The 14,716-nt window shown below is 38.3% G+C and overlaps 1 protein-coding gene across 1 annotated transcript; it reads left to right on the top strand.

Moving 5' to 3' along the window:
• Window positions 1–9,365: 9,365 nt before the first annotated feature.
• On the top strand, window positions 9,366–11,546 carry gdf15 (Growth differentiation factor-15). The gene is made up of 2 exons (XM_015019234.1): window positions 9,366–9,925; window positions 10,365–11,546. Exons 1-2 carry the CDS (start codon window positions 9,523–9,525, stop codon window positions 11,120–11,122), a joined length of 1,161 nt encoding a protein of 386 aa, XP_014874720.1. The 5' UTR covers window positions 9,366–9,522; the 3' UTR covers window positions 11,123–11,546.
• The last annotated feature ends 3,170 nt before the right edge of the window (window positions 11,547–14,716 follow it).

Here is a 14,716-nt window from a genome sequence, read left to right as displayed (position 1 = left end):
CACGCGGCTCGCCGAGAGGACCTGGGATCCAAGAGGAAGAGAGAGCCAGACTTTTTCCAAGGTTAACCAATTTTAGATATTTATTCCTTAACTCCTGCTCACTGAGCACAACAGTTAGCAAACCCAATTGGTTTTCAAACTTACATCTTTGTTAAAGTTGAATTGGGTGTAATGCAACTCCCAGATCCAAGCTCCAACCTCTGAGATGGTGTTATGTGTGACGAGTATGAATATGTATTGATAATTAATCTGAGAATAGAAAAGAGGCAACTGAACCTAATTGCCTTTAGCATTTTTGCTACTCTGAGGCTAGAATTTCTTGTGGAAAACATGAAAACGATGTTTCTGTTTTGAATTTTTAGTGAAGAACTTACTCAGGATTTAACTATAAGCAATTCAGTTTAATCCAATATATCATTTATAAATATATTAATTGAACATTATGTTGAATTAAATAGGACTATTGTTTGGAAAATACACTCACAAGCTAGCATTTGTGGTCTGAGATATTTAATTTCATTTATGTGAGTTCAATATGTTAAGAACAAAAGCAGTTGAAATAGAGAACCAGTCTAAACAATTAGTCTGACTCTGTATGGGCACTTCACACAGTTTGATTCTCCACACCCAGTGGAGGTCATCGGCTCTCACAGACAACATTAAATAATTTCACTCTGAAATTGCATCACTTCATAATTTTAAAATAATTTATTACATAACTAGAAATAAAATCATTTTATGACAATAAAATGATATAATAAATTATGAAAAGATGTTCTTTTCTCTGACTATCTCACTGTGTGTTTCAGCAGTGTCTGGAAAACAGCATTTCAATAATGACACAGCAGAGTCAGGGAGTCATTAGCTGTGTTCTCGAACACACACAGGAAATTGTCTGCAGTCTCTCTGGGACACCAGCATGGACACAAGCTTCAGTAATGATTAACAAGTAATGACCTAGCAATATTACATTTTGACTGTTAAAACAACAATAAGGCTAAATATTTGACAAGCTGTTACATTTTCCCCATTTCTTCCAACTAAATAGATTTAAATATTCAAAGAATTTGAAATCATGTTATGATTGCTGCTCAAAAACATTTAAACAGAACTTGAAAGTGGAATTATTAAACATAATTACTAACTTATGGGAACACACTTGAAAGCCCCTCATTTGGCCATTGGACAATGAGCAACAGCTTAGTTTTTATACTTGTATTCAGTTCACATAATCATGCACAATTCATTTAAGTCAATATTTATTCAGCCACATTAACAGTGACAACAAATTGCATTGCTTGACAGTTAGGTAGCCATATCTTGAGTGAGTTCTATACACAGTGTTTTATAAATCAAGCTTAAAAACCAATTTGTTTGTAGTTGTCTTTGAATATCATTAATTTTAATTTTTATTCCATCCATCCATTTTCTCTACACCCATGTCCCTAGTGGGGTCGGGAGGGGTGCTGGTGCCTCCAGCGAACATTTCAGGCGAGAGGCGGGATACACCCTGGACAGGTCGCTAGTCTGTAGCAGGGCAACACAGAGACAAACAGGACAAACAACCATGCACACACACACTCACACCTAGGGAGAATTTAAAGAAACCAATCAACCTGACAGTCATGTTTTTGGACTGTGGGAGGAAGCCAGAGTACCCAGAGTGAACCCTCGCATGCAGAGGGAGAACATGCAAACTCCATGCAGAAAGACCCCGGGCCAGGAATCGAACATTCCTACATTTACTTTATCCTTTTATTTCGTCACTGCAGAGTAATTTCTTGTCTGTTGTTTTATGTTTCTCTCTGTAAAGGTCTTTTTCTACCCCTTAAAACGAGAAAAAGAAACAGAACCAAGAAACCACAGTGGCTTCTCGCTTCAGGGACGTGTGCTATGTGGCTACCACACTGTATCAAAGTGCATCTGTAAATATCTGAATCCAAACACATGTGAGATGACATTTCTAGTTATCTGATGTTCTAAAATTTTAACTGAAGTGAACTGAACCACCAAGACATACCAATGACATGGGGTACTTGCTAGTATCTTAGTGGACTAAATTTAGTGTTTTGTTTCATTAATCATTTCCCAGTTATTTTTGAAATAATCTTCATCAGAGAAGAGCAGTTTTCCTCAACTGATTCTTGAAATATGCTAAAATATATCCAGATTTATCTTGAAATACCATGGAAGGGAAATAATTTCTTTTTCAAAAATATTTTGATAGATATTGAAACAAATTAATGTATCCACATTAACATGGTTTATCATAGCTTTTCTATGCTGTAGACTAAATCAGAAAAGGAAAATCACTAAGCGTAAGATTGTTAGAATAGCTATCAGAAGATAGAACAACTGTGCTTTGAAGGCACACTGAATGGTGCTGCCTGATCCGTTCATGTCACCAAGCGGTGCCACAATGTGCTTTTCCATAAACAACAATAGCTGGTTTCTTCTCCAGTGATGTCACGTGTCCTTTTATGTTAGCATCAGGGATGTGAGCTTTTCCTTGTTCTTCTCTGAAGCTAAACATAAAAAGTGGCAATGACACCATCAAATCAGTTTAGTGTATAACTCCATGAGTCTCCATGAAGCTGCAAAATACTGTAACTACTAGATGAATAGTGTGCTGTCTGTGGAGTGTAAAAACAATAATGATGGCATGTTTAAAGAATTCTATGAATTGGCTAAAGTTATTTAGTATTATTAATGTCTAAGCAGTTGTTTCCCAGTCTGGACAGTGAAGGCGTTTTTACAGGGAAGCGGTTTTAGCTCCAGTGTTAAAGGAAATGGACGACTGTGGGTGGATTCCACTGAAGTCAAACTGTTAATGTTCTTGTTAAAATGAGTCACCGCAACACCAAAACAAGGAAAACAAAATCACATTGTAGTACTTAGACAGCAAGGGTTTTTTCTGAAACCGGAAGAAAATCTTAGAAAAAAATAATTTTGTTTTGTGTGTTTTAACTGAATAACACACATCTCAGGGGGTAGATGAAATGATAGTACATAATAACTCAACTGCATATGCTCACTCTAAAAGTTGGTTGAACCACTTTTTATTTCAATTTCTGTACTCCGTCATCTTTGGTAGGGGGCCTGTAGGACTCTGTCCTGTGAAACGTCTCCAAACCTATCTCCAAATTGCAAGGACATCTGTTATCCACAAATCTATCCAGGAGATCTCACAGATCTTCTGGACTCTGGCTCAACCATTCCAAAACTTTGATGTACAAAGTCCCTTTATTGTGGAATTTGATGCAGATTTTAGTAAGAGTGCCTTTTTTACTTTCTTTAACAGATACCTAAAGGCTTTGGCTTTTAGCTTTAACAGTTACTTTAAAAAAAAAACTCATTTTCACAGTATTTTTCTCCTGGTACAGAATGACTTCTTAACCTCATGCCAGCAATGTTAGATCATCAGCAATGCAAATCTCTCCATTAATTGAATCAGGAGACAGACAGAAAGAACAAGTACAATCTTTAGTACCTCCAAGAATGTTAACTAAGGACCACACTGTCTCCTTCTTAAGAGGAGACTCTGCAGGGAATAATATGATGGACATTTCAAAGCTAGAAAATATCTGTCTGAAAAGGAAACAATGAGCAATTCCATGAGAATCTAGCACAATCCTGGCATGAGTTGTTGTTCTGTTGACCCACTCTATGGATGGTTGTGCTGCTGAGAAACTGAGTGTTCACCTGATTCATCTCATCAGACTTGGTGTAAAAGATGATCAAGAAGATATTTATGCCCCATTTTATTTTTCTTGTTATGCTGTTCCTGTATGCCCTTTTTCATAAAACCCATCTCCAGTTATTCCAGCTGAAGTGAGGCATCATCTTTCCTGTTCCCCAGAGGAATTGAAGTCTTTTTTTAAATGTTTAAATCTTTTCATGCAGTACAGTGGTCAACACCCTTTTCTCTCAAAATATATACAGTTCAGTAAATTAGTAATATTATATTTTGGTGTTGCAATGTGTGCACATCTAATGTGCTGAGTTCATTTTGTTGCATAATCCAGTGAAAGTCACCACTTCATGCTGGAAAACGGAAACATATTTAATCAAAGGACTGCAGGAGAGAACTTTATTAGTTAAAGTTGACCTTATTTAATTTTGTTACTTTAATATTAACGTATTATTGATGCCAAGTTAAAGATAGTTTTGCTTAATTGTTTTTTTGGGCTGTGACAGACTGGAGACCTGTCCTGGGTGTACCCCACTTCTCGCCCGAAACGTTCAATGGACATAGGCACCAGCAACCCTCCCGACCCCACTAGGGACAATGGTGTACAGAAAATGGATGGATGGATGAATGGATGGTTTTTTGTGTTGCTTAGCTAACTTCGTATTTTTTTTTCGTTCATTTGTTATGCTGTACCTCCCTCATGTGGCAAATTTAGGTTACTGCACCCTTATTTAAGCAGCCTTTGTTCTTTGTCTGCAGGTCAGCTTTGTTTGAGTTCACTTGCTGTTTAGTTTACCTCAATAGAGTTGAGTCCAAGTCCATGTTATTTATCATTTGACTTTATTTGCATTAGAGTTTTGACCCTGTATTAACTACTTTTTATATTATTCAATTGTAGCTTTTTTTTAATTTTATTTTTGAACACCTTTTGTCCTTTTTTTTTTACGCTTGGTTCCTTGTAACACAGACGATGCCAAACAAAGGATAGTTCAACTAGGCCCACATCAGAAATTAGATCAGTATTCTGAACTAGAAGAATTCCAAGCTGAATGTAGGATACCTGACGATCTTCAAAACATAGTGTCTTTTAAAACCTTCCAGACCACACCTATGCAGGTCCATTTTTTAGCTTTCAACACTTAGACACAACCTTTGGAATCTTTGCCTTGCATTTTTATTCTCTCAACACTTAGCTTTGACTTAGGAACATGCTCCCAGTCTTGCCCATGGCCTGTGATCTCATGTGTTAATAGACACTAGAACACCAAAAAAAAAAAAAAAAAAAAAGCATTTTTTTCATCTTTTTTCATCCAAGAGAGCATGTCCTCCTGGCCCAGAACACTGCCACAAGTAAACATTGGGATGAGAAAGCTTCTCAGAGAGCTACTCATTCCATAAGAAGTTGGATCAGATTGTGCAACGTCTTCCAACAATCCAGGTGAAATATAGTATCCGATGTGAGTATCTTCAGACATGATAGAGAACTGTCAAAAAAAATGGAATTCTGCCTCCCTGCAGAGTTTAACCCACTGAGAACATGTGATCAGTTTCCAAAACGCAGCTGGGTAAACAAAGGCTGACAAACTGAGATGAACTCAAAATTGGGTCACTAACAGTCAGGAATTGGCTCAGAACTCAATATTCAGCATATTCAGAAGTTGCAATATCCAGAATTACAGAAATTGTGAAAAAAGATTAAGGTGTAAATACTGACATCTTATATAAATTTTATGAAAGACTTTGAGATGTTTTAGTCATTATTTAGAAACTTAGAAAGATACACATGTTGAAGACACAACAAGAACTTCAGGCCATGCCTAGCCATGTGTATATTATCCAGAAACCCAGAAACTCTGAAAAGCCTTCTCTTTTGATTTCATGATCCAGACTGAAAGACTTGTGCCCCCGTGGAAGCACAAGGGGGCGTCATTAGACTTTGTTCCACAAATTACTCAGCCATGAAGTAGTATGCTACTTATAATCACAGAAAAGACTTAGAGGATGCTGGAACACACAGTGCATAGATGTCTCCTACTTTCTGCTGACTCAGTAAGTGCAAACCTCCAAACTTCATGTGGCCTTCATGTTAGCTCAAGAACACTGTGTAGAAAGCTTCACTGAATGGGTTTCCTTGACTGAATGGCTGCAACCAAGTGTTGCATCATCCAGTGCAATGCAAGCGTTCATAGTTTGATCATATGCTGTAAATTAAGTTGCCACTCCACTTCACATGGTGACATGCCTCTCTGGGAATCCAAAGCAGGAATCTGGGTTTGGCAGATGTCTGACTTCATTGTGTCAAGTGTAAAATTTGGTGAAGAGAGGATTATAGTGTGCAGCTGTGTTACAGTGAAAGGAGCTCCTAATGCTGCAGCATACGAAAACATTTGGGAGATGTTGTATCTGCAGACTTGTGTGGTGCTGGTTTGGTTTCTGCTCTCTCTTCCTCTCCAGGATTCATCCTGCACAGATGCCTACTTTTATCATCCCTAAAAGAAGGCAGTACCATCTTTTATGGTTGATATAAAAGAGGTGCTGCCTTGTTTCAGTGTGATTATACACAACACAATGTGACAGAGACAAGGAGTAATGCGATTGGTGTGGAGCAACCTGAATGGCTTGGAGTCCTGACCTCAACCTGACAGAACATCTTTGGGACAAATTAGAGAAGATTGGCATTCAAATCCAAATCATTGTCTGACCTCACATATTACCTTCAGAATAGTTAAAATTTCCTCATGTATTCTCCTTAAGTTGTGGAAAGCCTTCTCGGAGGAGTTAAATCTGTGAGAGCTTCTAAGGATTGGCTGACATATAAAACACCAATGGATTAAGATGCCATTTGTTTGAAGGCGGATTAGGAAATGCCTTCAGCAACACAACATATCTTAAGAGAGAAAATAGCTGGTCTAATGCTCTTCTACTAATTCTTTAGCTTATTCTCTTCAGGACTCTTTTAGGGTCACTCCAAGACCTTACCACATGCCAGAACAAACTCGTTGGCCAAAAATTACTTTAAATCTAGATCTGTCAGGGGTCTGAACAACAAAACTTATCAAATCTTTATTTAATAATTCAAAATGTCCTAATCTGGCAAGCCAATATCTGATGAAAATGTCTCAGAGACAATCTGTTAGTCATTATGAGAGAAGAAGTCCTGTCTGGGTTTTTAATTCCTCCCCAGTCTCTCACACTACATAATTTGAAACACAAAGAGAAACCTGTTAGGAAAGTGAGAGCCTTACATGACACCCTAAGTGAGAGCCTTACATGACACCCTAAACTGTGTCTTCTTTTCATGTGTCAACCTTTCGCACACTTTGAGCTCACCTGATTTAGCACATGACTGTTTCATCACCTCAGTGACTCACCGCTCAGATATTCCCCCTCTCTGCACCGGTTTTAGGCAGCTACCTACTGCCACCCAGTCCTTGTATGACAATCATACATGACTTCTCAAAAAATATTTATGGAACAACTACTTGCACACTCTCATCACAGGTCAAAGAGCGGTGTTACCTGATTGGGCTGCTGCTATTATCACCATTATTTTGAACACATCAGACATTAGATAGACAGAAAGCATAACAAGGTGACATAAAAATGTTCCTATCTCATCTTTTCAAAACTACTTCACACATGAAACTGCACAGTATGTCACTGATCTCAGACCGGTGTTGCATTAATGGTTTCTTGCTTTTAAAACTAAGAACATGAGGAAATAAAGCACATTGAGTTTAGCATAGATTCTTGTCACATGTCTGAAGTCTGTGTTGCTAGTGATGTGTCCCTGTTTAGTTAAGCACATATATGTATATTGGGATGGAGGGTGTAAAGAGTGCTACTGGGTGAGAACAGAGTACATTACATTCTCTGTAAAGCTTCAACATTTTTCTTCAGTAGTGGATTTTTACACAGAAGTCATTGTGGGTGAGTGTATTACTAATTTCATTGGAAACACTGTAACTCTCTGCTTCCTGGTTCTTAGCCACTTATTATTTGTTTTACTCATCTGTGAGGTTTATGGTCAAATAAAGTCCATTCCACTTTTTTATTTTGACTCATATTACCCTTGGCATGTTTTGCAATATTTCAACATTTTTGTGAAGGCCTCTTTGCTTTTGCTAATTATACCACTGTGTATAGTTTGATGATGAGAAACTTTTCAATTAATAACAAACTGGCTGAAATTGATTTATGCATCGCAGTACATAGATACTGACAGATTTCAGGTGGTTTCTTGGGTTTCTAAGTTAATCTGCGCATCATTTTATTCATGTGTTCAATACTTGTTCCCTGGTCTCATTACGTTTTTACTCGTAACTTTGTTTATGGAATAACTTGTTTTGATTTCATTTTAGGTGTGGATTAGACAGTTGATGATGTCTTGGTTAAATTCAGTCAATGAACTAATTAGAAATATTTAAACTGAGAAAAACATTGACACATCCACACATTTTACCCGCAATTTTCTACAGTATGTGATATAGATAATAAAGTGTCGTAATATTGTAGTGTGCGTCTCCACAAGCCATTCAAACCAGAAAATGTGGTAGAATTATGCTGACTTGAGGTTTGATACCAAGATGTTAATAGACAGGAAGTTTAACCACCAGGTTTGTGCTTGGAGAAAAAATGTTAACCAAGATAATATTTATGTTTTTCTAAACACTATGAAAAGAACTTCTGCAGGTGTCAGCAGATTCTGGGAATTCTCTGAAGTGCTGTAAACGAGGTCAATGACGACACAAGTCGCGCATAACAGAGGACAGACCTCATTGTGTTAAGTTTCACATATTCATGGATAACTACTGAGAGATGCTCCACTGCACCACTGAAGTCTGCATTTAGCAACTTAGCAGATCTGTCTGTCATTGATGATTTAGTTTGTATAAAAATGTTTCTCCATTTCATCTTTGAGGAGCATCATAAGTCAGTTGTGATGATGTAAAAAATGGTGCCAAAGCACCAAGCGAACCCTTTCAGATATTGCTTAATAAAATGTTTGTGATTGAGGCTCTGCCTTTTTTTTTCCTGATCTGTTATTTTCTCTTTGGGTTGAAAAGCTTTCAACTTTCAACTTTGTCTTGTATTTGTTTTTAATATTTGATGTCAGGCTCTTCAAACACGCGGCTGCCTTGAACAACCTGAACCTGGTATATCAGGATTGAGGATTACATCAGCTTAGTCTGTCTGTGGGGCATCAGCAGCTGGCCCTCTGGCCGAGCTGGCCGGGTTTTCATGTAAACAGAAAAGTTTAACTTCAGAGGGCTCTCCACAAGTTCACCTGTATAACTTTGGGAACACTGGTGTAATTCCCAACTGTCCCTGTCAGTGCCAGTGCTTATCACGTGGGAATCTTTTTGGGTGCTGTGATCAGATGATTCAGCAATATTTTCTCTCTCAGTGCCATCTCCATGGATTCCCACAGAGTTCTGATAAATTACAAATTTATCAGTAATTCTACTGTAATTATCAAATGCATCAGAATTTAAATAAAAAAACCCCCAAGAACTGTTAAAATTCACTTCAGTAAAAAAAGAGAGAGGTAAATACATGTTACATAAAACCTGCAGAGCTACAAAAAATAAAATGTCTAAAACATAAATAAAGAATTTATTCTTTAAGAACTGTGATCAAGATGTAATTCAAATGAATTCCACATTTACAGCTCTATCCTCATCCCACATAACTCAATCCTTCAAAATGTTGCCTCATTTCTGCATGTGGCCCACACTGAGCCATTCACAGACCAGCTTATTCAACAACTAGGGGCGTGGCATCACTGGAGCACTATAAATAATGCATGTGAAGAATCTTTTTCTCAGAACATGGACAAACCTATTCCACAGTGGTGGAGCACTTATAAATCAACCCTAGCCAGCAGACTCACCATGCTCACATCACACACTCCTGCTCTGCTTGCCTCTTACACCTTGCTGCTCCTGTTGGTCCCCACCTCTGGGGGACTCCAGCCTGACGTTGCGCGCCAAGGCCTGCTTGAGACCGGCAACGTTGATGACCGGGAGGCTCTGGTTCTGGAGGCGGTGAAGAAGGGGATCCTTGGCTCTCTGGGTTTGGACAGAGAGCCAAAGCCTGCCATGAAGGCCTCACAGAGGGAGCTGAGGAAGATGTTCAAGCTCTACAGGGAAAAAGTCAGCGAGATGAGGAGAAACTCCAGCCAGTCAGTGAGGGAGACCTGGCAGTCCAACACGTCCACTGTGCTTTTTCCAGGTATACACAAGACATTCATTACAAATAAACTTTAACCTAACTCAGTCATTGTCATGACAGGGCTGATGTCAAAGGTCCTTGAGAGCAGCTTGAGCTAAATTAGAAAAGAAGTAGATGATTAATGGGTTTAGAAAAACTACAATGTCATTCAAGCAAAGCTGATTGTTTAAAGGCATGAGTTTTTGTTTCTAAGGTCAATGTTGGAGTTGGTCTTTGCAGATTTCTGGATAAATAGAAACATTTTGGTGCTAACAAACATCTGTGAAAGAAAGCAGACATTCCTCCAAGCTTTTAAAAATCATGAGCGTGAAAGGTTAACACGTTTCCACTGATATCACTGATGTCTCTGAGTTTAATTTTAGAAATGTTTATGTTTCCTCTGTCAGAATGCCACCATTTTGTTTTCTCATTAAACCCCTTTTCTGTTTTTGCTATTTAGCCAAGCCATTGCATGTTCTACGGAAGGGTGATCAGCGACACATTATTTGGTATCGAGCTGTTTTCCAAAAGAACCCAAAAATTCACTCTGAACTGACTCTGGCACAAGCACAACTGAAAGTATCCGGTTCTGGTTTAGATAACAACCCCAAAACTAGAAGATACATCAAAGTTAAAATTAATGGGATGAAGCCAAGAAACTCTGCTGAGTGGACCTACACTGACAACAATTCAGTGACCCCAGGAATGATCCTGGACATCAGCCCAGAGGCAAGCAGAGGGATGTGGACAGATGATCAAGTACTGGTTGTAGATGTAGGGATGGCTCCCTTTAGCAGGAAAGCCTCCAACTTAAAGCCAACTGTGACCCTGGAACTGGGCCTAAAGGACTCCGTCCTCGCTCAGGGCAGCAGGCGGCGCCGTTCAAACAAGGAAGACAACTGTGATGAGCGAGGGTGGTGCTGCCGGAAGTCTGCAACTGTATCATTCAAAGATATCGGCTGGATGGACTGGGTGGTGGCCCCAACCGAGTACACCATGCATTTCTGTGACGGCACCTGCCCCCACAACTACAAGCCGGCCAGCATGCACACACAAGTGAAGTCCCGCCTGCACCAGATCACCAAGGGAGAGACTCCCCGGCCCTGCTGCGTGCCGGCAGCATACGAGCCCCTGGTGCTGATGCACTATGACAGCAGGGGGAAGCTGAAGCTGACTCTGTTCAACGACCTCATCGTCACCAAATGTCACTGTGCCTGAGCAGAATATGCAAGAGACTGTTTCAATGCCTTTAGACTCCATCCATCCAACCACCCACCCATCCATCCATGGATGCTCCTCCAGGGATTATGGCATTAAATTAAACAAGAAGAATATCTTGTGTGACATAGGTTCATAGGTTGTGTGACATAGGTTCTTAAACAGGTGGATTTCATGAATTAAATACTTGACTTGATTAAAAGTGCATTTATTCACTATAAATGAAAACAAAACAAAACATGTATTTATTTAATGTTCGTTTATTTATTATTTGCTGTATTATATCACTGTTGTACTCCGATAACCCATTTTTATACACCAGATGCACTGAGCTGCATTGTTTTATAGGACTTTGATATTCTGAGTGTTGTCTTATGCATTTCTATAATTGAAAATTAATAAAACTTCAATTTAAAAAACAAAATTGTACTGTTTTTCTTGAATTTATCACTATGAAATTCTGATAGATTAAAACAAAAATCAATGTCCTGACATGTTGGGAAGAAAACAATAAACCTTTTCAGGTTAGTAAACTCAGGGAGGGGCTGGAAGTTTCAGACCAGATAAGGTCTTACTCAGATGGCCTTGAAGCATTGCTAAGCGTTGCCTTGATTCATTAATTTAAACGGAAGCAGCTGGGCAATTTGGTCCAAACTGGCATATCAGAATACAAACCTACACAATATTTTTTATGGCATATTATCAAATCTTCCTTTGGTCATTTCCTTTCTGTGCTGCTTAGGTAATGTTTGGCAACAACTGAAATCCCCACCAGGAATCTCAAAGGCACAATTCAAGGCCAGATATGTGTTACCAGAGAACAAAGATGAATGCAATAAAGAGGGCACATTGATATGAGCCAGTCACAGTGGCAGACTTTTGTGAAAAGTTTACAGTGTAATAACTCTGCCTCTTTTAATGAGTAGTCCAGGAGAGGGTCACCGACTTGCGACTGTTTTGATGAAGTCATTGCACTGCAGGATAAGGGATACCTAATAACCTTGAACAACTAAATAAACAAACAGATAATCACGAGCAGGCACTAAATATATCAAACCTCAGTTTAATTTGCTTCTCTACCCAGTCATGTACAGCTTCCTATTCTGTTACCTTCTGTTGGAACGATAACTTCTTTAGCATCCACACATTTTGGAAGAACAAAAAGGTCTGCACTATCAGATCCTGAACTTCTTGGGTTGGTTATCACCCAAATTTCTCAAGTGGGTGAGGTCACAGTCTTTATCACGGTCGCCATTGTTAGGGTGCATTCCAGTTGTAGTCTTAAGAGGAATTTCCAACAGAAAATTCCAACTTAAATCAGCGGGGTCAAACTCATTTTCGTGTTGGATCACATCAGGATCATGAATATCTTCAAAAAGTCGGCTATGGCCGAATGTATAGATAAAACTAATTACTAATAAAACCCTAGCCCTGTTCTCACGGTGATTAAATGTATAAAATTTATTGTAGTAGTACTGCATTCCATTGAATTTAGAAATCAGAAATGTGTTAATGTTCCAGTTCAACTTAGAAAACCACTAAAATTGCCTAATTTTGTGCTTATTAGCAGGACAGATTCAGTCCACCATTTTCAGCATTATCTGATTTAAAGTCTTAAAAACAGTCAGAAGAACAGCAAAAAGGTTTGTAATAATTTAGAAAAACCAGCTGACCTAAAACAGGAACAGTACATTTCATCTTATTTAAGTGAGGATAAAAGGTTACATGTCACAACATGCATGTAAGCAGCAGGTCTCACAGTAAAACCTGATGCACACATTTTTTCTGCATAGCAAGAAGCAAAGCTAAAGCAAAAACAGAAACTCTCAGAGTCTGTTCTGTATTTTTCTGTGCCTTACTGGTCAGTTCTTCTTTTTATTTTTTTCATTAATTAAGCATTGTTGCATCTTATTTATTCAGAACTTCCTCTATATGCAGCATGAAAAGTCATCAGGCTCCTCCTGCTTCCTGGTATGACTGAAACTGAAATAGCATAAAGTAAAATTAAAACAGTAAAATGCCTCTTCCCCATAGTTTCTGAAATTCTTTTTAACAAGCACCATCTGAGTAAATGTTAAGATTTCCAGCTACCATTATGTTGATAGAGAGTAACATAAACAGAGTTTGACTTCATCTATTTCTCCTGTATGTTGTGTATAATTTGCATGATGCTAAATAAACTCCCTGTTATTAACTTTTAACTTTTCATTAACATTGAAAGCCTGTGTCAGTTGTGGCAGATGGATAGTTGCACTGAGCCAGATTCTGGTTCTGGTTCTGCTGGAGTTTTCTTCCTGTTAAAGGGGACTTTTTATCTCCACTGTCACTACATGCACACTTGGTATGAGGGATTGCTGTAAAGTCAACAACACAATGCAAGCAATTGTCTGCTGTTGGTTCATGTTTGTCTAGGAGGAGTGAATGCTGCAGGTCAATAACTGGATGCAATCTGCTGGGTTTAATTAGACAAAAAAATGTCAAACTACTTTGAATAAAGAACTGAGTTTGATGCACTGTTTGGAGTGTACAGGATCTGTCCCTGGTGAACTTTGTGTCATGGCATCTGATGTAGGATATGAAGATGGCATTGAACTTAATTGTTTCAAGTAACGTCAAAGTGAAAAGTTTCTGTAGGTTAAAGACTTGTAATTTTTAAGTTAATTCAACACAAAAGAGTAAGTTGCCAGCACTAAACCAATAATAATAATAATAATAATAATAATAATAATAATAATAATAATAATAAGTGAGATTAATGTAAATAAATTCATAAAATGAACTAGAGTGTAGGAAATAGGCAGAATATAAATCTAAAGGGATTAAAGCATAACTAGGTACAATGATAGTAATTTATTGGTTTATGCTACAAATGTAAGAGCATGTAAGTTGCATCATAACTTTGTTAATTCTTTTATTACACTATGGCCAGTAAAGGCAAACCAAACCAATAGATTTATCCTAAATAAATCAACAACTAAGAATAGACTGATCCAAAGTAAAAGATACAGCTTGGGATTGAGCATAATAGGACAAGAAAGCAGGAAAGCAAACACATAGAAAAACCAAAATGACCCTTAATCCTGACACAAATACCTCAAAATGATAATTATTGTTGCTTTAAAATACGCTTTAATGGGTGAGTTCACTCTAAGCACATCTACAAGCAAAAAGGAAAGAAGAAAAATACACAAAAAAATGCTGCCATGAAGTTAGAGCATTCGGAAGACCAACCATAAAATAAATGTCAACACAAATAAACGGATATCTGAGTAAAGTACAGGCATCACTTGTTATCCTGCCCTCAGCTCTCTGAAGGTTAAATCAGGTGTAACATTAGTCATTATATCCACACACATATATGTTTAAGTTCCATCAGACCTCAAGACATCATGGTCTGCTAACTGCAATCTGGTGATTTTTGCTGCTTGTAGAGTAATGACAAACAACCATGCACACACACACTCACACTTAGGGAGAATTTAGAGAGACCAATTTACCTGACAGTCATGTTTTTGGACTGTGGGAGGAAGCTGGAGTACCCAGGGAGAACCCACCATGCAGATGCAAACCATGCAAACTCCACCCAGGACCTTC

Source organism: Poecilia latipinna, unplaced genomic scaffold (genome assembly GCF_001443285.1).
Source record: "Poecilia latipinna isolate Pla-1442-1.1 unplaced genomic scaffold, P_latipinna-1.0 Scaffold2393, whole genome shotgun sequence".
In the NCBI taxonomy this organism is placed as follows: Eukaryota; Metazoa; Chordata; class Actinopteri; order Cyprinodontiformes; family Poeciliidae; genus Poecilia; species Poecilia latipinna.
Note: the sequence above shows the minus strand (reverse complement) of the source record. Positions and strands in the feature narration are given on the sequence as shown.